This window comes from Rhinichthys klamathensis, unplaced genomic scaffold (genome assembly GCF_029890125.1).
Source record: "Rhinichthys klamathensis goyatoka isolate OS25496 unplaced genomic scaffold, OSU_Roscu_1.1 h1tg000035l_1, whole genome shotgun sequence".
NCBI classification, from domain to species: Eukaryota; Metazoa; Chordata; class Actinopteri; order Cypriniformes; family Leuciscidae; genus Rhinichthys; species Rhinichthys klamathensis.
In genome coordinates this window covers 6,840,650-6,864,132 of record NW_026606583.1, presented here as the reverse complement: position 1 = coordinate 6,864,132, position 23,483 = coordinate 6,840,650, and the positions used below count along the sequence as shown (strand labels likewise).

The window sequence follows — 23,483 nt, the reverse complement described above, 5'->3', positions numbered from 1 at the left end:
AAATACAGTGACTAAATAATAAAAATGCTAAAAGAAGCTTAAAAAACACTGATCATAAGAGTGGCCGTGACTAAAGAGCTCCTTTAGCACATTTTGCTTGTTGACTCTGGTTGGTGGAATTTTCTGTACAGCATCATGGGTAATGTAGTTTTTCACAACGAATTCAGATGTTAAACATGATTATTTTTAAAACTAAGTAGAAATAATGCGGGCTGACGACTTCAACAGAAGCAAATACTACCAATTAACAACCTCGTTGCTCAGAGTAGGTCTCTCTTTAAAGGTTTATAAGTTATTGTTAAAAATCTAATTTCCCTGTGGAGAAAATGATTTTACTTCCGGAACCCGAGAAGTAGGCTAAGTTTATTTTTAGATAGGCCTATATTATTTATAAAGCAACGGTAACAGCCAACAATCTTTCAGATGCCACAGATTAATTAATTAACTTATTTAAAACTTATAATTTTATTATTATTTTACTTTTATTAGCCCCTAGCATTCCCTTGCATTGCAATGATAATGCCTGTTTGTTATTTGAAAAGGTTTAGCCTATTTTTTTTTTTTTTTTTTTTAAGATCATAACATTTTACAGTCTATGATCACAACCGAATATGACTATAGCCTCCCTAAACTGTTCGAAACTGTTACGCAAACTGAACTTGTGTGCGGGGGCGGGGGAAATGGCAAGGCGAGCTGCGCAAAAGAGGCGCAACATTGACGTGTACAGTAACCTCGCGCTACGTCACAATACAGCGCTTCAAACATGGCAGACAAGAGTAGTCAAGGGGACCTCAAACCTGAAGCCCAGTTTGCAAAGAGAATATACCCTGCAAAGGAAGAGCTGACGAGGGAACAGTTGCAGTTCATCCGACAAGTGGAGCTGGCGCAATGGAAGAAGAAAGCGGGCCAGCTCCGGGGCCGAAACGTTGCGACAGGACTCGCCATCGGCGCGGTAGTGCTCGGCATCTGTATCCTTTACAACTCTGTTACACAAGGTTATGTCAGTGACAGGCTGATACAGTGCGTTACATCTATCAGATGAGCTGGCTGATTATATTGGTAGCCTATAATGAATGATAGTAATATTAGGTCTTAGATTACTACACGTGGGTGCATTATTACATGATCAACCAATGTAACATAAGTGCTGATGTCATGATGAGAAATGCTTCATCAAATTCGTTACATGATCAGTCAGACACTTGAATATGTTATTAATCTTCTGGGGCTGTTATTAACTTACGAGATACCCTTGTGCTCTTTCAGCAGTCGAAACAGACCGAACACCTTTTTTAAAATTAAATTAATATCACTGTAAAAAAAAAAGTTGCTGCTTTATTTTTTTTAAAGTATAATCACCTAAGCTAAGTCGTTTCAACTTAAACTACAATTAAATTGACTTAATTAGTTGAATTTTGTTTTACTTAAAGTTAGAAATTGCTTAACTTATTAAAGCAATGTAAAAACATATATTGTCATAACTTATGGATCATATTTTTTTTGGATTGTTTACTTGTTTTCTATTATACTTTCATTTTAATAGTTTGTATTTTGTGTCGATTTCATAGTACTAAACAATATTAAGGCTACCTCTAAATTATGCAACATGTTTTTTCTTTTAAAATAATTAAAATAATAGAAAAGTTATTTTATACTATTTTTCAATTAATGCAGTATTTAAGTTAAAACCTATAGCAAAGGAAAGTGAAAGCATTTTGTTAATCTTTATTCAATCATACAATTTAATAAAATCTAAATGCTTATTTTCTGCATCGTGGCTGATTTGTAGATCGTATACTGTGAAGGGCCTATATAAAGTATAAAACTAAAATATGAATTAGTGCTGTCAAATCGATTAATGCATCTAACATAAAAGTGTGTATAAAAATATATACTGTACACACACATTTATATACACACACACACAGATATATGTATGTGTGTATAGATATATATGTATGTGTGTGTGTGTGTGTGTGTACGTGTGTACATGTGTACATGTAAGTCTCTTTCGCTCATCAAGGCTGCAAAAAAAACAGTAATATTGTGAAATATCATTACAATTTAAAATAATGGTTTTCTATTTGAATATACTTTAAAATATCATTTATTCTTGTGATCGAAGCTGAATTTTCAGTCTTCAGTGTCACATGATCCTTCAGAAATCATTCTAATATGCTGATTTATTATCAATGTTGGAAACAGGTGATGTTGCTTAATTTTTTTTTTATAACATCTGAAACTTTTTTCAGGATACTTTGATGAATAAAAAATAAAAAAGAAGAAAAGAACAGCATTTATTTAAAATAGAAATCTTTTGTAACAATATACACTATACTGTTCAAAAGTTTGGAGTCAGTCATTTTTTCTCTTTTTTTTTTTAAAGAAATGAATACTTTTATTCAGCAATGATGTTTTAAATGAATAAAAAGTGATAGTGAATATTTATATTGTTATACAAGATTTCTATTTTGAATAAATGCTGTTCTTTTTAACTTTTTATTCATCAATGAATCCAAAAAAAAGTATCACAGGCAGGGGGCCCGCTAAGGGGGTGAAAGTTAGAACGATTCTAAGGGTCCCAGAGACCGATTTTATTAATGCAATATGTGCGGTAGGGGCCCAACCTCATATTCTTTTTTTTATAGGGCCCAAAATTGCTGGCGGCGCCCCTGATCACAGGTTCCAGAAAATATTAAGCAGAACAATTGTTTCCAATATTGATAATAACTGAGTATAAAATCATCATATTAGAATTATTTTTGAATAAAAATAAATTGAATAAAAAAATAATAAATAATCATGTGACACTGAAGACTGGAGTAATGATGCTGAAATTATAAAGTATATTAAAATAGAAAACCATTCTTTTAAATTGTAATAATATATCACAGTATTACAGTTTTTCTGTGTTTTTGATAAAATAAAAGCAAAAGAAGAGACTTCTTTCAAAAACATACAAAATTGTAATATTTCCTAACTTTTGGCCAATACTGTATACACACACACATAATATATATAGACATATAATTTAATATATATGTATACACACACACACATATATATTATGTAAACAACAACTTTTATATTAGATGTGATTAATCACAATTAATCGATTTGACAGCACTATAAATATGAATACAATTGTCACGTCATTCCAGTATGAACTCTCCAGATCTGTGTGTGATATTTCCCTTCACCGGCCGTCCTCAGATGGATACACCTTCTACTCAGTATCCCAAGAAAAAATCATGGATGAAATCGATGAAGAAGCAAAAGCACGAGCTCCAAAGACCGGAGCGAACTGAGTGAAGTGACTCTTCGGGAACTGTCTCACGCACACAGATGCGCGCGACTGAGCGCGCGCGCCGGCAGAGGGCGCCACATCCAATCAAATCACTGTATCCTGTTGGACACGAGACTCGACGACGAGGAAATGGAATCCTTCGTTTGTCAAGACAGTAGTTCATCATTTCTATTCGTGTTCGTGGAAACTGAATGTCATAATATTCCTTATACTATGAATTCTACAGTAATTCTACTAGTCATCTTTCTTTGAGTGTAAATACATTCATAATCACAGTGAGATTCATTGAAATAATAGCCACCCTTTTGTTTTGTTTTTTAAATAAACATAATGTGTCCTAAATAATACTGCTGTGTTTAAAATCAATACTCGACCAACATTCATCTTTTTATAGCTATTTATTGACTTTAAATGTACAAATATGATTTAGAATATAATAATCATCATCATAAGATAGAGAAGGCACAGCATGGCAGAGTTGCATTGCACATTGAAGCGATCTATATAACAGAGCATGAAGTCACATTTATCTCAATCTAAAACACATTGTCTGTGTTTGTGTCTGTCACTGATTTGCTGATTTTGAAGCACATATAAAGGCATTCATATGATTTTTCACAGTTTTGAATGAGCCATGAATGGATGTTCTTGGGTTGTCATATTAAATATTTTGCGGGCATGTGTTTGAAACTGAAAAAGTGCAATACAATAATGACAGAAATCCACCCGAAAGTATGAAACTAAGTGTTTATATTTATACATCATAAAATTAGCTATTCCTGAACGTTTATATTCAGAATTCCTCTTTACATCATGCAAGTAGATGTGTCTCATAAGTTAGACAAAAAACAACCAAATATTGTACATAATGTTTAAACGCTAAGACTACAGAAAGCATAAATGTAGAAACTTTGGGCTCAATGTGAAAAATCTGAACAAACTGTTAATATTACAATGAAGATAATGAATGCACTTTTATTGACTGTTCTTTGTAAACATCAAAAATCAATCATTTATTCATGACTCTATTGTACAGTCCTAGATGGGACTGAAACTTAAGCCAAAGTGCAGTGTGCATATCATTTACACTTTATGGCTGACACTTGCTTTGATTTTTGGTGCAATTATTAAGTCAGTCATACTCAGACTGGTAAAAGTCAAATATATAAGTAAATGTACAAAAACTTCAAGGTAAAGACGTTCTGCATCCCAATAGACGAGCATCTCAAAGCTGGAACAACCAATGGAAAAATATATATTTAGCCCACCCACCCTCAATCGGTTTTGATTTATTTTTATTCACATTTAAACTATTATCATAAAGCAGACCCTATCAGGGGATAGCAGAAATATCTCTGGACCGGATCTACTGAGTTCACGGAGACTGCTGCGATTCTTGCGTGATGATCTGGTGTTTCTACAGCGCGAACACAAGCAGCAGAACAGAAACAGCAGGGCATCTGTTGACTCAGATGTTTGCCCGTTCAGCAGGTTTCAGAAAAGTGCAAAAGAGAGAGTTAGGAATCATCATCAGTGCTGAGCCTTCAGAGAGACGCACAGCAGAGTCCCGCCAAACCCTCGGCTCTTCACAGAGATGAGCGGACCGGTTAGTGCAATGCACTAGAAACATCCCTCATGTCAGTCACAGATGGATGAGGTAGTCGGATATAGTGCCGCCAATGTACCAGGATTCTCACTGATGGGAAAACAGAAAAGAGAAACGTTATTCAGATGCGAATGCATGGAAAGAATATCCTATCAGTGTTTCTTGGGTTCAGCTTTAAGGCGAGACACCCCCGGTGAATAGGGTAAAAAAAACAACTAATAAATATCACCTGAAAAAACACTTTATGAAAAGCCAAGAATCTCAAAATTGACAGATGCATGAAAAAACACTGTTTTTGCCTGTAGTGTCTTGCCTTAAGTATCGTATCGTAAGATTACGTGAGACTAATTAATCCTGGGCGATATATTGAATATCCACAATATATGGTTTTGCTGTTGAAATTGTTAACTAATAACTAATTAAGCGTTAAGACAGATATGTTTCTACATCAATACCAGAAATGCTATTAAAGTTGGTAAGTTTAATCCATTTCTGTGAAACTGCCTGTTTTTAATTGACGCCTTGAAGTATTTGTCATGTTTTAGTGAATATGTGTATAGGTAAATAATGCATTGTTATATTGGTGCATATACATGATAACAATTTAGTGAAAGACAAACATGTCTTAATCAATTCTAACAATCTTGAATCTACTTGGTAAAAAATGTGATCAGGTTGAAATGATAGCACCTCTTTAGCAAAAATCTAGGATTTATATTCAATATTATTAAAATGTTCACAAATGACAGCGCTATTTGCGAAGGAAAATGAATGTTGCAAATGTATATTACTGTCCAAAAAAGTTTGAAGGATATTTTAAATGCTATTAAATTTAAATAAAATGTATGTTGTATTTTATTTCATTTTATATTGAAATTACATTTTTCTTTTATGTTTGTCTAAATAGAGTCAACACTGTGTAAACCAGAAATGCAGGAATGTTTATTCCATTAAATCCCCACTCCATTAGAGCTCCTCCTGTCGGATTTTAGGGAAAAATCAGGTCCATCGTGTCCAACGTCCGATAGATTTCATCGCCGTGCCGAAAGAACACCACACAGACACACACACACACACACTGTAATCACCATGAGAAAATCTCACAGTAAAACTGGGAGTTGTGGAAAATATGATACACCGGTGTTTTGCTCGATGAGAACATTATCTATGTATCATTTTACTCTTTTAATTCCTTTTATAACTGTATCATCTTTATATGTCTTTTAATTCCTTTTAGAACTGTTTTAATGTTCCTTGCTTTTATTGTGTGATTATTTTAAATTCCTTTCTGTGTAAAGCACTTTGAATTACCATAGTGTATGAAATGTGCTATATAAATAAACATGCTTCACACTCATTAAGCCCTGTGCTGAATGTAATGCATCATACCATTCTAGTGAAATCAGCAGCGAACGTCACTCCTTTAGCCGGCCGGGAATCCTCCTGGGAACTGCTGCTACTGTTGCCGCTCAGGGAGCTCTTCCTCATGATCCCTGTGGGCCAATCACAGCACAGCAAGATGTTCAACATTTCATTTGCTCATTTACAGGTTTCGTTTAATTAAACAATTGCTTATTCAGCCCCAGTTAAAAGCACTAATACGGCTGTGTACTAAAAGCTCGTGCGCTGTCTATGAAGACAGCATAGGCACAAGAGATGTGTACTAAGATACTTTCTTTTTGCTGAATCTTTGCAGGGAAGGAAATCCCATAATTTATTCAACAACAAAACGTATTTTAATAGACTAGATAACACTTTACAATAGTTGTTAGTTAACTACATTAGTTAACAAGAACTAAAGCACTTATTAATCAGAGAGAGATATGAAATATGATTTTAAACAATACATTCAATACCAAAAATATTGATTAAAAACTACTTTACAATAAAGTTACATTTGTTAACATAAACTAAAAATGAAAAATACTTAAAAAGTGTTGTATTTCACCCATAATATCTGTGTGATGTTGTCATTTTATGCTTATTAGAGTATTGCAGTGCTGGTGAACTAGAAACTCTGAACTGTGTAGAGCGTCAGTTATATGCTGCTATCTCAGTAGGAACGCTTCCTTAAAAGGCAGCTGCCTGTGTAGGGGGCAAACAGCAAGGCAGACCACTGGGTTTTGGAAAAGTTTTACTATACACTCACCTAAAGGATTATTAGGAACACCTGTTCAATTTCTCATTAATGCAATTATCTAATCAACCAATCACATGGCAGTTGCTTCAATGCATTTAGGGGTGTGGTCCTGGTCAAGACAATCTCCTGAACTCCAAACTGAATGTCAGAATGGGAAAGAAAGGTGATTTAAGCAATTTTGAGCGTGGCATGGTTGTTGGTGCCAGACGGGCCGGTCTGAGTATTTCACAATCTGCTCAGTTACTGGGATTTTCACGCACAACCATTTCTAGGGTTTACAAAGAATGGTGTGAAAAGGGGAAAACATCCAGTATGCGGCAGTCCTGTGGGCGAAAATGCCTTGTTGATGCTAGAGGTCAGAGGAGAATGGGCCGACTGATTCAAGCTGATAGAAGAGCAACTTTGACTGAAATAACCACTCGTTACAACCGAGGTATGCAGCAAAGCATTTGTGAAGCCACAACACGCACAACCTTGAGGCGGATGGGCTACAACAGCAGAAGACCCCACCGGGTACCACTCATCTCCACTACAAATAGGAAAAAGAGGCTACAGTTTGCAAGAGCTCACCAAAATTGGACAGTTGAAGACTGGAAAAATATTGCCTGGTCTGATGAGTCTCGATTTCTGTTGAGACATTCAGATGGTAGAGTCAGAATTTGGCGTAAACAGAATGAGAACATGGATCCATCATGCCTTGTTACCACTGTGCAGGCTGGTGGTGGTGGTGTAATGGTGTGGGGGATGTTTTCTTGGCACACTTTAGGCCCCTTAGTGCCAATTGGGCATCGTTTAAATGCCACGGCCTATCTGAGCATTGTTTCTGACCATGTCCATCCCTTCATGGCCACCATGTCCCCATCCTCTGATGGCTAACTCCAGCAGGATAATGCACCATGTCACAAAGCTAGAATCATTTCAAATTGCTTTCTTGAACATGACAATGAGTTCACTGTACTAAAATGGCCCCCACAGTCACCAGATCTCAACCCAATAGAGCATCTTTGGGATGTGGTGGAACGGGAGCTTCGTGCCCTGGATGTGCATCCCACAAATCTCCATCAACTGCAAGATGCTATCCTATCAATATGGGCCAACATTTTTAAAGAATGCTTTCAGCACCTTGTTGAATCAATGCCACGTAGAATTAAGGCAGTTCTGAAGGCGAAAGGGGGTCAAACACAGTATTAGTATGGTGTTCCTAATAATCCTTTAGGTGAGTGTAATGCTTATGGTTCAAATCTGCATATATAAAAGGCTAAAACAGCTGAACCTGCTAAAGGCAGAATGTCGAGTCTCTGGAGGCTGTTTCTCCGGGACGATGGGAAGTTTCCTCCTTTAGACATGCGGCGCTGGCGGCTGGAGAGCATGACTGCTGGAGACACTATACAGGGAGGAGGAATCTTCCCCATCTTACAGTACAGCTCCTCTATCTCTCGCTTCTGCAGTGCCTGGAGAGACTGAACCTCACACAGATGCCTGAGCGGGAGAGAGAGAGAGAGACAGGAATTAGGGAATAACATCATAATCACGGTTATTTTCAGTCAGCACTGTAATCATGATTATTTTACACGATTATGAGTGGGTGTTTTGACCAAACTCTTTTATAAACCTATAGTCATTTTTTTCATGATAGTGAATTACTTCCAGCAAAGTATCCGGTAACACTTTACTTAAAGCCTTTATATAAAATGCATTATAAAAGTATTTAGTGCATTAATTATGCCTTGTAATGCACCTTATAGTGCATTGTATGATCTCATGAATAATTCTAACCACATTTATAACACATTATAATACTTTTGTTACATATTTCGAAAGTATAACGCATTAAAACACAACAAACAACCAATTTCAGATATAACAAGAAATTTGCAAATATTATAATGCATTTAAACTTTGGTTACAATTGTTTATGAAAAGATATAATGCATTATAACTTACATTATGAATACCTTTACACACATATATACATACTGTATATATCAAGTATACTTTGCTGGAAATAAGGTTGCTATAATATACAAATTTTAGATACCAGTGAAATCTCACAAGCAGAAATGAACACTAACTAATGTATGTAAAAAATGTCCTCAAACAATTATTGAACAAAGTAATACAATATTCAGTAATACAATAGAAAAAGAAAAGAAATGACCAAAAATAGGACAACTACAACAGAAAATAGATACGAATGAAATAAACAATGCTTTCTAAAAGTATAGAATTATGTCTACTTTAAACAAATTTAATAAATAAAATGTAAAAAATAAAACACTGCAGAGTCTCTACTACTTTATTCTAAAGTATTACTACTAACGTTATTCAGTCAAGGGCAGTGAGTGTTTTCTTATTCTTACGTTGTTTGATTAATATGAAGAACAGACATCAGCAGGTACAGTATATTAGACTATATGCATTATGAACTCGTTTTAATATCAATCACAACCCAACTGCATATTACGGCAGTAACAGAATATGATTTGACTGATTTGGACGTTATGTTTGGGTTTTTACGGAGCGGTGAAAGCACACTGCTTTAAAAGGAAAGAAACTGAATGCAGCACAATAATCTCGATTATGGTGTTTTAATAATCCTTGGAAGCCAAAATCGAAACTAAAATTCGATGAATCGCACAGCCCTGAGAGAAATACAATAAAACACAGAAGTTTGAAAGTGCCTTACTTCTCCCTCAGCTCCTGTAGCTCCCCCCACATCTCTTCATCCTCGCTCTCTGATTCGTCGCTGCTCAGGTAGGAGGAGCTTCGCGTGTAGCTCATCCACAGGTTGTGGAGAGGAGTGGCATACGGAGGACTGGTCGTGTTTCCATCCCACGCTCTCCCGCCTGTGTCCAGAGCCACCGAAAAACCACTGTCCACCGACGTTCCCATCAGACCCGGCCCACAATCCACCCTGCGCCCCTTCTTCCTCATGTGCTTCTTATCACGATCATCATCATCATTATCCTCCTCTTGCTCATCAATCTGTCCCCCTTTTCCATTTCTCCCCGTCTCAGGCTGGCCGGCAGGACTCAAATCACGCCGAGCCTCACAGGAAGGAGGAACGGACAGGTTTTTCGCTGGATTTGGAGCTAGAAACGAGCACGCAGGCTGATCCCGAGGGACGACAGGTGGAGGAGGTTCACTGGCTGGAGTTTGAGTCTCTGTGTGTCTGGCGGGAGCAGGAATCTCTTTACTGGGGGACACTTGAAAGCGGCCCACAGTCACAGTCGACTTCGGCTCTGTAAGAAAGACGGAGTAATAGAAAAGGTGTATATTCTCTCAAGCATGATGATGTTAGCAGAATTATGCCACTTGACCTCATAATCACATTACATTCGAGTTATCATCAGGAAAATAATGTCTTTTTAATCCTCTGATGGTCTTTGGTAATTTTAGACTGAAAAAAATGTTTCATTTTGAATTTTTTTATTGTTTTACTTCATCGGAATGTCGAAAATCTGTTGACTTTTGTGGCACTTTCTATATGAACGCAAAAATGGTCTTAAAAATGGTCAGTTACCAAATGAATCGGAAATACAATCGGTATCTACAAATTAGCCATGATAAAGTAGTCTTTGATGATGTCTTAATATAGATTTAAGATTTAATATAGAATTAAGATTTCATTCTTTTAATTTTGACTTGTAATAAGATATATATATATATTTTTTTTACAATATTTGGATTACTTAATTAGCATAATTTAGAGGTGAATATTGTCTAGTGTCATGAAATATTACAAAATATTATAATATAATAATGTCACATAATATTACAGAATAAATATTATGGAAACAGAATATAGTACATTAGTTCATAAATAAGTTTTTTTTTTTTTTCGTTTTTTTTGGTTATCACACACCAGTTTGCCCCCTGAAGGTTAGTTTCAATTTTGTGTAAAAATGTCCAATAATGAGTCAAAGAAAGAGATTACAGCTGTAATATTTTGTCAAACAGGAAATTAAAGACCCAGTCGAGAGCATTGCATTGTGGGATACAGTATTCTGCAGTGTGGCTTGGCTACATACTGCTCAATTTGTCAAATGTAGTAGGTCATCAAACTCTATGTATCTAAATGTGCATACTATGAACAGTATAGTTTACATACGGTACAAACTAATGAACCAGAATATCAGCCAGAAACAATTTAATGTAAACAGATTTTGACTCATTAGTTTGTCATTGACTGCCAAGAGTTAAAATATTTTATATAAATTTGGATTAAATTGCACAATAATATTTACTTCATGTGACACAATGCAGCATAATACTATTCAAAGTGTCTAGCGTTGTTTCACATTTTCCTTTTTTAAATTCATGACAGTATTTACTGTATACTGTAATATTCAGGAAGTATTATGTTTATATTCCATTCCGAACACAGCCAAAATAGCTGCGGTTTTAGGAACCCATAAAAGCTGTGGACCAAGAAACAAAAAAAAAAACACTTTGGTTGCGCAAGAACTCCACAGGCATATTTAATAGGTGTCCACAAACCCTCTGTGAGTGCAAGACCATATAACCATGCATTTAGTACTGCAAAATGATAAAACCACATTCAGTAAGAAGAAAGCCCTGTGTGTACCAGGTAGTGTGTTACGTGTGTTTATGTTCAGGGCTCAGTATCTTACCAGATGGTAAAGAGATTTCTTGGCACAGTGAAGTTCTGCTACTCTCTCCTGAGACCAGAGGAGACAATGATCTGGGACTGGATGACGACACCTTGGAGAGAAATACTGTTTCATTCAGGAATACTTCCACATCTGGGTTTCATACACATTTAAAGGTACATTAGCAATGTTAGCTATTGACATTCAGTGATATAAAACGTGCTCAGAACAACTGCCAACACTATGGAAACAAATACTGTCATAACACAGAAAAGTGAAACTGTTACTCAATGTTAAGAGCAGAGGTCACCAATGTGCATGATCATGATCCAGATCTGGACCCATCATTAGTTCCAGTTCCACCCAGGCCGTGAATTATTTATCATATATAAACACATATATATTTATAACACTATACATATGCTTATTTATATTTAATACAATTATAGTTGTATTATTAATTGAATAATATTTGAAATTAAGAAAGTGATTATTTTACTTTTTTAGTACTTATATAATTAAATAAATTGCATTTTAAATAAATGCAATAAATTATGTTATGTATTCAATTAAAATAATAAATATGTAAATTATTTATTATAAGATGTGTTAAAAATTATGTATTATGTATGTGATCAGAATGTTGCTGGGAAGGAAAAAATATTTTTTTCTGATAAAACTGCAATAGTGAAAAAATATGTTTTTCTGATAAAAATTAAACGGTGATTAAAACAAGCTCCATTTTGCTGTGCTTGTTTGTAGGGCTGCACAATTTGGCCAAAACGTGTGATTATGTATCAATATGGCTAATTTGGCTATGAAAAAAAATGTATATTTATAATAACATATTTATAATATATTTATTTTATTTATTATTTGTATATGTCTTAATTTCCTCTAAAAACCACTGGGAGCCCTTTTCTTTAGTTGACAAAAGCCAGTTTATAAGCACCTCTCATTACAAGTAGATGGTTGGTGCATGTTATGTTTCTCTATATATAGACAGTATCTCACGAAAGTGAGTACACCCCTCACATTTCAGCAATTATTGTCAAAATAGCTGGCAACAAAAGTGAATACACCCTAAGTGATAATAGCTGTACGTCGTTTAACCATACAAAGACACGTCCTATTCATCATATTCATGTTTTTGTCTGCTTGACAGGACCATACAAATGTGTGTATCTTGTATTTAGAACAGTTACAATTTGTGCTTTGAGTACAATTCTCTCATACTGACCACTGGATGTTCAACATGGCATCTCAGTGCAAAGAACTCTAAGGATTTGAGAATTAGAATTGTTGCTGTCGACAAAGTGTGCCTAGGCTATAAGAAGATTGGTAACACCCTGAAACTGAGTTACAGTACAGGCCAGGGTCATACAGAGGCTTTCCCAGACGGGTTCCACTTGGAACAGGCCTCGCAAGGGTCAATCAAAGAAGTTGAGTCCTCGTGCTGTGCGTCAGATGCAGAAGCTGGCTTAAAAAAAAACAGACACATGAGTCCTGCCAGCGTTGCTTTAGAGGTTACAGAAGCGGCCAGCTTGTCAGTGCTCAGACCATACGCCGCACACTGCAACAAGTCGGTTAGCATGGCCGTCGTCCCAGAAGGAAGCCTCTTCTGAAGCTGGCTCACAAGAAAGCCCGCAAACAGTTTGCTGAAGACAACCTGTCCAAGAGCATGAATTACTGGAACCATGTCCTGTGCCCTGATGAGACTAAGATGAACTTGTTTGGCTCAGACGGTGTCCAGCATTTGCGGCGATGCCCTGGTGAGGTGTACCAATAAATTTGTGTCGTGCCTACAGTCGAGAGCATGGTGGTGGTAGCATCATGGTCTGGGGCTGAACGAGTGCTGCTGGTACTGGGGAGCTGCGCTACATTGAGGAAAACATGGATTCCAACATGTACTGTGACATTCTGACGCAGAAAAATGATGCCCTCCCTTCAGAAACTGGGCCGAACAGCATGATAACGACCCCAAACACACCGCCAAGATGACGACTGCCTTGCTGAGGAAGCTGAAGGTGAAGCTGATGGAGTGGCCAAGTGTGTCTCCAGACCTGAACCCTATTGAGCACCTGTGGGGCGTCCTCAAGCGGAAGGTGGAGAGGCGCCATGTGTCTAACATCCAGCAGCTCGGGGATGTCATTTTGGAGGAGTGGAAGAGGATCCCAGCAACACCCTGTGCAGCTCCGGTGAACTCCATGCCTAGGAGGATTAAGGCAGTGCTAGATAACAATGGTGCTCACACAAAATATTCACACTTTGGACACAGTTTTGACATGTTCACTTAGGGTGTACTCACTTTTGTTGCCAGCTATTTTGACAATAATGGCTGTATGTTGAGTTATTTTCAGAGGACAGTGAACATATACTCTGCTATACAAGCAGCACATTGACTACTCTAAAACAGTGATGGAGTACTCGAGTCCTGGACTCGGACTCGAGTCCTTATTCTCTGGACTCGAGTCCGACTCGAGACTCCATGCCCTGGACTCGTGACTCGACTTGGACTCGCGGACTGATGACTATACTTGGACTCGGACTCGAGAATATAAAATCGGACTTGAGCATTCATCAAATGAATGACGTTGTTTCTGACTAAATAGGTTATAAAAATTTGATATAAGATGTTACACTTTTCCTGTTTCGGGGTCCAAGACCGGCCGTGATCTATTTTTTCCCTCACAGACACTGCTGCCGCTCGCTCTCCTTGCTTGACAACACACTCACTGACGTCACTCACTTTACGCCGCATTCTCGTGAGAGAGATAACGCAACACTCATTTAACACTAGATAAGTTCCTCTACATCTAATCAGCAATTTCGATTTTGGCACACTTTGCAGCAGCTGGGCTGACCACTAAGGAGCGAACGTACAGTGACGTGACATGTGCCAGATTTAAACTGTGCTTTCGTGCTATGGCTGGCGCTGAGCCAAATTCGGACGCGCTCAGCGCTTAATCCCGCTTATCATACAATAACACAATTATGTTTATTTTAGCTAACAAACTAGACGGCGACCTTGACTATGTCACACATCGCAACCACTCTTTTCCTGCAGAGTTACAACTGCTTATAGCACTGCATTTTCTGGGGGTTTTTTTGCCACAGTTACATTGGGATTTAGTTTGCTTTTCAAAATTTCAAAATTGTTTTTCTTTTACCATATTCGTCAAGAAGAATGCATTTCTCCTCCTCTGTCCAATTAGGCTTTCTTTTTTGTTTTCTTTATCCATTCCAGTTGACTGATCATCCAAAAATGTATTTAAACAATTAAATAAATATAATCGTGCCACAGGTAGTTGACAATGATTTGATAAGGTCAAAGGCAATTCTAGTGAGATAGGCTATCATACACATTTCTAGCTGCAAGAAAGAGTGCCTGAAAAATGTTGCTTGATTTGGCTTAAGTGTATATAATTTCGACTCGGACTCGAACACGGGACTCGAGACTCGACTCGGACTTGAACTCAGGTAATGGTGACTCGAATTGGACTCGACTCGGACTCTTCTTTGGTGACTCGGACTGGGACTCGGACTCGAACACTGGGACTCGAGACTCGACTCGGACTCGACAGTTGGTGACTCGACTACAACACTGCTCTAAAATATATCCAAGTTGCATTTCTATATTATTGTTCCTTGGGAAGATATACTAAAATTTTGTGAGATACTGTATATATACACAGTATATATATATATATATATATCATTTGAATCACTACCTTCGCTATTAGATAATTGCACTATGCCATATCACAATTTCAGTGTTATTTAAATGAATTGTACTGACTGGACCTCTTTAATTGGTTAACTGGTGAAGAGGGGAATGGCTTACTCTGCTATCTGGGCTCGCTCGTGGGGAAGACGACAGTCCAGATGAAGACCCGGGGCTGCTCCGCTGCTCTAGTAAGTGCCTGGGGAAAGCGGGTCTGTGTCCGTGAGGATATTCCTTAGAGGATTCCTGTGCATACAGCATTCCCTCTTGAAACGCTGTCTGCTGGGCGGACATGGAAACACCACTGGGTGAAGTAGATGTTGGAAACGTTTGGGAAGGTGGCGACATCACACTGTCTCGAAACTGAGATTCCATGTTCTGGTAATACTCGGCCATCCCTGGAGATTGAGGATACTGGGGCGCATACATCGTGGGATAACCAGGCTGGAAACCCGGCATGGCCTGAACCATGTTCGGTGAGGGCATGAAGGAATGTGCCATGCTCATTGCCATAGACAGCACATTAGCCAGGGAAAACAGAGGCTGACTGTGAGGTGGCCACATGGCCTGTGCGTGAGCCGGAGACAAAAGGTTGACGTCGGAAACGGGACTTGAGACGTCTGAGGTGTGTGGGCTGGGGGAGCCCGGGCTGGATGCAGTGGACGAGAGGGAGTATGACGCACTGCTGTGCATACGGGACAGAGGAGTGTGGCTGGGTTTGGGGGAGCCTGGGTGAGGCGGGTACGGGAAGGGGAAGTGGGTGGGGTTGTTCATGTACGAGGGCATATACTGCTGAACGTGAGGTAGGTTGGAATGAGGCATTCTGGGATCAGAAGGGTAGGCTGAGGCTGATGGAACGTGATGAGGATGAGAACCTGGGAAATGACAAAGATATTAGTCAAATGGTAGGTATATATTTATCTTTCATTTTTTAAAAAGGCAGTGAGTGGTGTTTGCTCTGTGCAAAACTTTCCAGAACTTGCCTTGTTAATTTTTAAAAACACGTAATCGTGCTGTAAAAAAAAAAAAAAATGTTTCAACTTAAAAAAGTGTTCATGCTGCCTTAAAATTTTACGTTTATTCAACTCAAATATCAAGTACTACAATAGTTGACTAAACTTAAAATTTTAAGGCAACACAAACACTTACTTTTTTTAAGTTGAACAATTTCTTTTACACAGAAATTGATTTTTAGTGTTTTGTGTGTTTTATTTTTAATTCATTTAGACTAAATGGTATAGTTTTAATATTTGCTATTTATCAAAATGACAAAGGTCACTCCTCTAAAAGCTGCATGAGATACAGTATCATTAATGTCTGCAGCACAAATATGTGGGCGAGTTACAAGACAAAGTATTAGTATTAGGTTAGCAAGCACCAACATCTGAAGAGTTGTCTATATACATTTATGCATTTATAAAGAAACTGTTTAATATATATTGGAAAGAACTGTAGATCCGATTTTAGCTGGATGTCTAGCTAGAAGGCTTTCCAGAAAACAACAAAAGCTACTGTTGCAACTGATCTTATCATAATCAAATTCATTAGTAGCAAGCGAACCATGATCGCAATACTCATGTGAATATTGGCAATGATAGATGTCCCAAACAGGTTCCTCTGCTGAAAGTCTTTTGTGTGAGTGAGACGTCACCCTCCCTCTATTTCACACACCTATGGGTTTGTCCCATCAACTGTCAATGCCAAAGTGAAATGCCTCAATACAATAGCACCTTTCACACTGTACCATCTCCATAGCAATACACAAAGTGTTGTCTAACGTCTCTGATGGGTCCATTACGTCAAAGGACCGGCCCCAGTGAATGATCATGTCTGAAGTTTAACATCGATAAAGCGAGCGAGCCAAAGCCTCTCTGACATTAATGAAAATAAAAACCATCTGTGCATTCGCTTGTAAAGCTCCCATTGTAGAAGAGGCTGAACATAATTGCTGTAGACATCGTAACAGTGGCTCTTTGGTTATATCTGGATATTCTTTTTCAAAAAAACGAATACGCAAGATGTATCCTCGAGGCATGAAGCCAGAAAGCAGCAGCAGAACAAAATGTTCTGTAGGCGGGACAGTAGTAGAGAGAGAAACTCTAGGAGGGGGACATGCAGGCTTTCTGGGTCTTAGCATTTAATTTATGACAAAATTACCAGAGTGGAAGAACTTACAAACACACGTGGAGGCTAGAAGATGCACTACAAATAACATTATCTGTCACTTTGATGGACTGGGTTGTAAATATTCCACACTAAAAACGTTATACTCGTAGTTGCTTGGTTTAAAACTGTGAAATCAATGATATATACCTCATGAATTGAGTATATATAAGTAAATTTGAATATGACATTAAAACTTGTATGGACATTTTTTGACCAGGCCATCATACAAAGAAATTATGAACATGCAAAAACAATAGAGAACCAACGAAATATCAATAACTGATTATGTTGTAATCAATATATGCTTTTTCCTGTGAGCTTTTTGTTTTTCTATGATATTTTTGCTTAGTAAAATAAAACCTGTAGATGTTGTTTTGTCAGATAAATACTGTAACCAAGTATTTTATTCTTCCCTAATTTCAAAAAAAAAAAATTTAAGATATAATATATTTTCCTCATATTTTGATGGTTTAATCAAACTTGTAGGGTCATAAAAACAAATACTGTAAGTCAAAATAGGGAAGAAAAGATTGCATTGTTGGGACCCTGAAGACAGCATTCACAGCCCACAAGCTCCAGCTAAAGCAGTTACCCAAGAGTCCCTGGAGCCAGAGTGAATCAAACTGCATCTGTGATGTTCAGTATGTTATAATGCCGGATGACATTTAAAGAGCGTTCAGTTTTTATTCCCACTCACAGCTAGGCAGGAATAGGAAAGACTAAGAGAGGTACATTGGAGAGAAGTGGTCACTTACCTGGGCCATTATGGAAAGACTGTGAGCGTAAGAGTGGACGTGTGGATGAGGTAATGTCTCCACCGACTCCCAGAGGAGAGGCTCTCGCCCCGGCGCCCAGACCAAACTCCGCTAAAAAACCATATGTATATACGTGTGAAAAAGGTGCTGATTTGAAAGAGCTACTTCATCAATACTCAATGGTCAAGCTTATGCAAGCTTACCTGGTAGAGAGGAAGAGGAATGAGCTCGTGCCAGACTGTGGAGGCTTGGCTGAAAGGGAAAAACAGTTTGCAATGTCTTATAAATTATATATATTTTTTTAAATGAGTGGGTTTATTCCAGCCATATTATGAAAAAACTATTTATGTAATTTTTAGTGTTTTTGAAAGAAGTCTCTTGTGCGTAGGCTGCATTTATTTGATCAAAAATGCATAAAACCTGTAATATTGTGAAATATTATTTCAATATAAAATAGTTGTTTTCTGTTCTAATATGTTTTAAAATGTAATTTATTCCTGTGATTCAAAGCTGAATTTTCAGCATCATTACTCCAGTCTTCAGTGTCACATGATCCTTCAGAAATCATTCTTATATGAGGATTTGATGAGGATATTATCAATGTTAATATTTTTGTGAAAACAGTGATATGTTTTTTTTCAGGATTCTTTGATCAACAGAATATATTTGAAATACGAATATTTTGTGACATTATAAATGTGTTTACTTTTGTTAATAAAACTATCAATTAAATCTAAGTGTGTTTTACACTATGATTATGTACTGTGCTATTATATCTAAACCTATAATAATATAAACCAAAATTGAATTAAAATAATCAATCTTTCATTCATGTTTAATCACATTGGAAGTAAATAAAGCATAATCCTGTTAGACATTTTATAAAATACTTTTTAATCATGTCATTTATTTAATTATTGCATAATGTTTAACAGTAACAGTATCGACTTCAGCCCTGAGGTCTTATTTATTAGTGTAATATTCTTTAATGACAGAGTGCTTAAGTTTAATTAAGGTTAAGAGCAGTCGCAGTCTAATTGCTTGTCTCCACTGCAGTCATTTTACATACGACTTGCGCAATCATTAACACGACAAGCACTCTCTCTCTCTCTCTATGGCACTGCGACAGGACAAAACAGCTCATACACACAAACCTGCATAAACTCTCTCAGTCTCAACCCCACAGCTGCACTGGTTATTGGAAAAGAGGCCTGTGGTTTGTGTACGAGGGTTACATTCTGTCATATTCTAAGCCTTTACAGTCCAGCTTTGAGGCTGTTGAGCGAATGACGCTGGAGACTCTCGAGACGAGCATCTAACGCCTGCAGGGAGGAGGTCTGGGACGCAGCTACTTTTGCGCGGCTGGTTGTAATCAGGAACTGGTCCGGGTCCAGCGGACTTCTCTTGAGCGCTGGTTTCGCAACCCTCGGGGGGTACCATGCATGATTGTGTGGTGTGTGTGCCTCCATTAGGCTGTTATAGATCTCTAAATCCAAATAAAACAGCCATTGTTCTGCTTCTCTGTACTAATTAAGACATATCTTTAGATCAGTTGACTAGCGGGCTGGAGTAAACCGAGACTGCATTTTGTTCTATAGAGTTTGGACACGAAGTGAAGATTTTATTGCAAAGAGCAGCTAAAAATACCATAATGTTCATGTTACTGTTTTTTGGATATATGGACAAATATTCATCATATTTGTATAGCAGCATGACTAGTTATAAGCAGCCATATTATACTATGAATATAGTTGTAGCTAAATGGCATTAGGCATCACACAGCACAGACACGCTGCTGTGAGCATGTAAGATACGCTGCTACTGTATAAATAGACATTTATAAATCTGTAGCATATCTAGGCAGGTGGAGCTGGGGGATATATATATTTATACCATGGTCTGGGTGAATACACGATTCTGATTGGCTGCAGGGTGTCCGTTAAAAAGTGATAGAGGACACCTAGTAAAGTAGTTCTGGTGAAACTGACTGTTTACCGTTCGAAATTAATAAATAAATGCGCTGCCTACATCAGCTGTGAGTAACCATAGCAACAGGCAGTCAAAGTATCCGAGTAACCATAGCAACAGGCAGTCAAAGTATCCGTTTACAATTTGCACTTTCAAAACAAACATCTAACGTTAGTTAGATATTACATAGCCTACTAATACAACAATGAGCGACTTCGTTATTTCTTTTAACATTTATGGAGAATATGACAACTTCGACGACTGGGATGCTGCTGAAGAAAGAAAAAATGTAAATAAAACGGAGAAACGACACAAGAAATAAAACCGGGAGCATGTAGGCAAATGACCCTCTCTTTGATCTGATTAATTTATTGCCCTCTATAAGCGCAAATCGCTGGAGCGCAGAACTAATTGTTTTTTTTTGTTTGATTGTTGTTTGATTAATTGTTTTATGTGTAATAAAAAAATAACTATGCCTACCTCTGTGTTTCATGAAAAAAAAAAGCATTTTTGAACCTGAAGGGTTCTACAAGCTGAGCGGACTATAAATATCTCCGGTTGCTAAATAAACCGTCAGGCAAGTTATTATTTGTAAAAACTAGATTTAGCCTAATTTAAATATAAACTAATGTTTTAAAAATGTTTTATTTGGCAAGTGACCATGGTATAAGCGGGTTAATGCCCTCCGAGGTGTCCATTGTCAGGTTTTAATGGACTTCGGTGCGCGTCGGCCGGTTCACACCTCGCCGTCGTCCATTAAAACCTGACAATGGACACCTCGTCGGGCATTAACCCTTACATATATATATATATATATATATACAGTTTATATTGAATTGGAACGTTCTGGTTATGGATGTTGATAAATATATAGCAACTATGTTGATACATCCATTACCAGAACTTTTCAAAGTAAGTCTTCATTGCCAGTATCCCAATATAACTTTATTAACAATGTTGTTTCTAATGAGGTAGGATTGGAGAAAAAGATCTGTGATTACGCAGGTTCCATTAAAGCTGCTGTAGGTAACTTTTGAAAAAATGTATTTGCTAAAACTGTCATTATGTCCTGACAGTAGAATATGAGACAGATAATCTGTGTAAAAATCAAGCTCCTCTGGCTCCTCCCAGTGGTCCAATTGCCATTTGCAAGAAATACACGCTCCCGGTCAGAAACAACCAATCAGAGCCGAGAGGAGTGTCTTAGCAGTGTCAATCACGCTCGTGTACGCGCTGATCACACCCCTCTCTTGTACAGCGCGAGCCGTCGTTCAAACTCAAGATTGCCGGCGTGCTGCAGCTGTGCTTATGACGGAGACACAACCTAAACTGCCAATTCTCAAGTGACACCTGCTCATAAAACAAAGAGGTAAAAGGAAAAAGCATGATGACGATAAACAAGCGAAAAAGAAAGAATTACACAGAGCCCATTGACTCTGTGTCAAAACTCTAGCTGCATAACATGTAGATAAAATGTCACGCACTCTGCTAAGCAACAATTGAAACCTGCTAATTCACTGGCTTGTCATGTTGCTGAAATAATGTACTAGCACACGTTATCTAGCATTATATATTGCTAGAATAATTACTTACATACTGTAACGTTAGTTACCGTTATATTAACGTTATCTTACTAGCTATTTATAACTTATAGAAAGAGTGCAACGTTATAAAGTTACATGTAGGCTATTGCAAAATACATAATGATTTGAGGACCAAGTTTGTAGTCAAAGTATGGGCAGGCCATAGTCAATGTAAAGCATATTGTTGACGTTTAGTCCCTATTAGTGAATGTGCCATATAACTTTTTATCCGCTGTTATCGGTGGCCCTGTTTACTAGCGCGTTCACGACAGGCTCCGCTGTGGAGGACGAACTGTGGAGGGAGGGCTGTAGCGCAGCAGAGAGCAAGGGGGTGGGACCTGTAAGTTGTGCTTGTTCAAATTTTCAGGCTAAGTCAACGTTTTCTCAAAACTCCCTACTGCAGCTTTAAAGGTTCATTCACATTGTAAATAGCAGAGGAAATCGGAGGAAGTTTAAATGCACAAGGTGTACACATATCTAAAGCAGTCGCTCATTGTTAACCTGTCCTCTTTTGTGCTACCCAGAACAGGTAGCCTGGGTTTCCCCATACTTGCCTTTGCGCAGCGCGATTTTATTCTTTTTTTTTTTTTTTTTTTTGGCCTCAGCGAGGGGACCAGGAGGGAGCAGCAAGACGATGACGACGTCTATGAACGCAAATAAATCTCTGACCCATCGTCTTCTTCCTCGTCTAATTTCTTTCGCTCTACATACGTCATCTGGTATAATTGAAAGGATTGGCTATGAGCTTCGTACAGGCGCATTTAATAGACATTCGTAGCACCCAATAAACGGCTCTGGGCGTTCGTAAACCACGCCTCAAATACAAGAAAATGAACATGTGGTTCCCAGACCACGTCTCAATCTCAATGAGACGTGGTCTGACGTTAGCCAACCTACAGAACAGGACAAAATAGTACAGAATGCACCTCAAGATTATGACTTAAACCTGAAACCGATGATCATTTTCAGACAAAAACACTCACAACAACAGAGAACTCTGTTGAAAGATAGTGGTTGTGTAAACTCCCGAACAGAGCGCACACCCTCACCTACAGCTATAGCTGGAAACATGATTTATCTTCTTCAGTTACACAGACCTCAGAGAAACATTGCATTAAAATGATCTGCTACAAGTGCATAAATAATTATTCAAATAAGTGGCATAGCTTATTGGTAGTTATCATGTTGCAATGGATTATGTGAGCGAGTGCACTGGAAGGTTTCTTCACTTGCAGGCTCACCTGAGAACCAGACAGTGAGTTGACGGCATTAAGATAAGAGGGACGGGCGGCTCCGTAGGTTTCATGTTGACCAGATGAGTCCTTCAGCATAGACTCTGCTCGCTTAATGATGTCACCGATGCGGTGAATGAAACCTTCCTTCTCTGAGGGCAGGATGAACTCATTATGCACCTTGAGGGGGTGAGAAAAAAGAAATAAACAAAACAAAATGAGCAAGCACCATCAATTCTGAATGCCGAGGGGAAGCTGGCATCGGCACACGTAGCGCACGTAGACCTTGCAGGGATCAAGAGGGCTCTGTGTGCGATTCAAACTATCCCTTGACTACTTAAAATGAAACGTGCTTAAATTGAGCATGTGCGCACTTGTGGACACTCTTT

The 23,483-nt window shown here is 37.9% G+C and overlaps 2 protein-coding genes across 2 annotated transcripts in view; one reads left to right on the top strand and one right to left on the bottom strand.

Moving 5' to 3' along the window:
- Nucleotides 1-728: 728 nt before the first annotated feature.
- LOC130080620 (cytochrome c oxidase assembly factor 3 homolog, mitochondrial) lies at nucleotides 729-3,342 on the top strand. Its single transcript, XM_056246052.1, has 2 exons — nucleotides 729-968; nucleotides 3,214-3,342. Exons 1-2 carry the CDS (start codon nucleotides 764-766, stop codon nucleotides 3,306-3,308), a joined length of 300 nt encoding a protein of 99 aa, XP_056102027.1. The 5' UTR covers nucleotides 729-763; the 3' UTR covers nucleotides 3,309-3,342.
- Nucleotides 3,343-3,692: 350 nt separating this feature from the next.
- Nucleotides 3,693-23,483, bottom strand: part of wnk4a (WNK lysine deficient protein kinase 4a) — a 73,896-nt gene continuing 54,105 nt past the window's right edge. The window contains exons 13-21 of the mRNA XM_056246048.1: nucleotides 23,104-23,274; nucleotides 18,515-18,563; nucleotides 18,312-18,422; nucleotides 15,511-16,265; nucleotides 11,688-11,778; nucleotides 9,740-10,295; nucleotides 8,327-8,532; nucleotides 6,303-6,406; nucleotides 3,693-5,003 (exon numbers count right to left, since the gene is read on the bottom strand). Coding sequence (XP_056102023.1) covers nucleotides 5,001-5,003; nucleotides 6,303-6,406; nucleotides 8,327-8,532; nucleotides 9,740-10,295; nucleotides 11,688-11,778; nucleotides 15,511-16,265; nucleotides 18,312-18,422; nucleotides 18,515-18,563; nucleotides 23,104-23,274 — 2,046 coding nt within the window. The 3' untranslated portion in view covers nucleotides 3,693-5,000. The remainder of the gene's footprint in view (nucleotides 5,004-6,302; nucleotides 6,407-8,326; nucleotides 8,533-9,739; nucleotides 10,296-11,687; nucleotides 11,779-15,510; nucleotides 16,266-18,311; nucleotides 18,423-18,514; nucleotides 18,564-23,103; nucleotides 23,275-23,483) is intronic.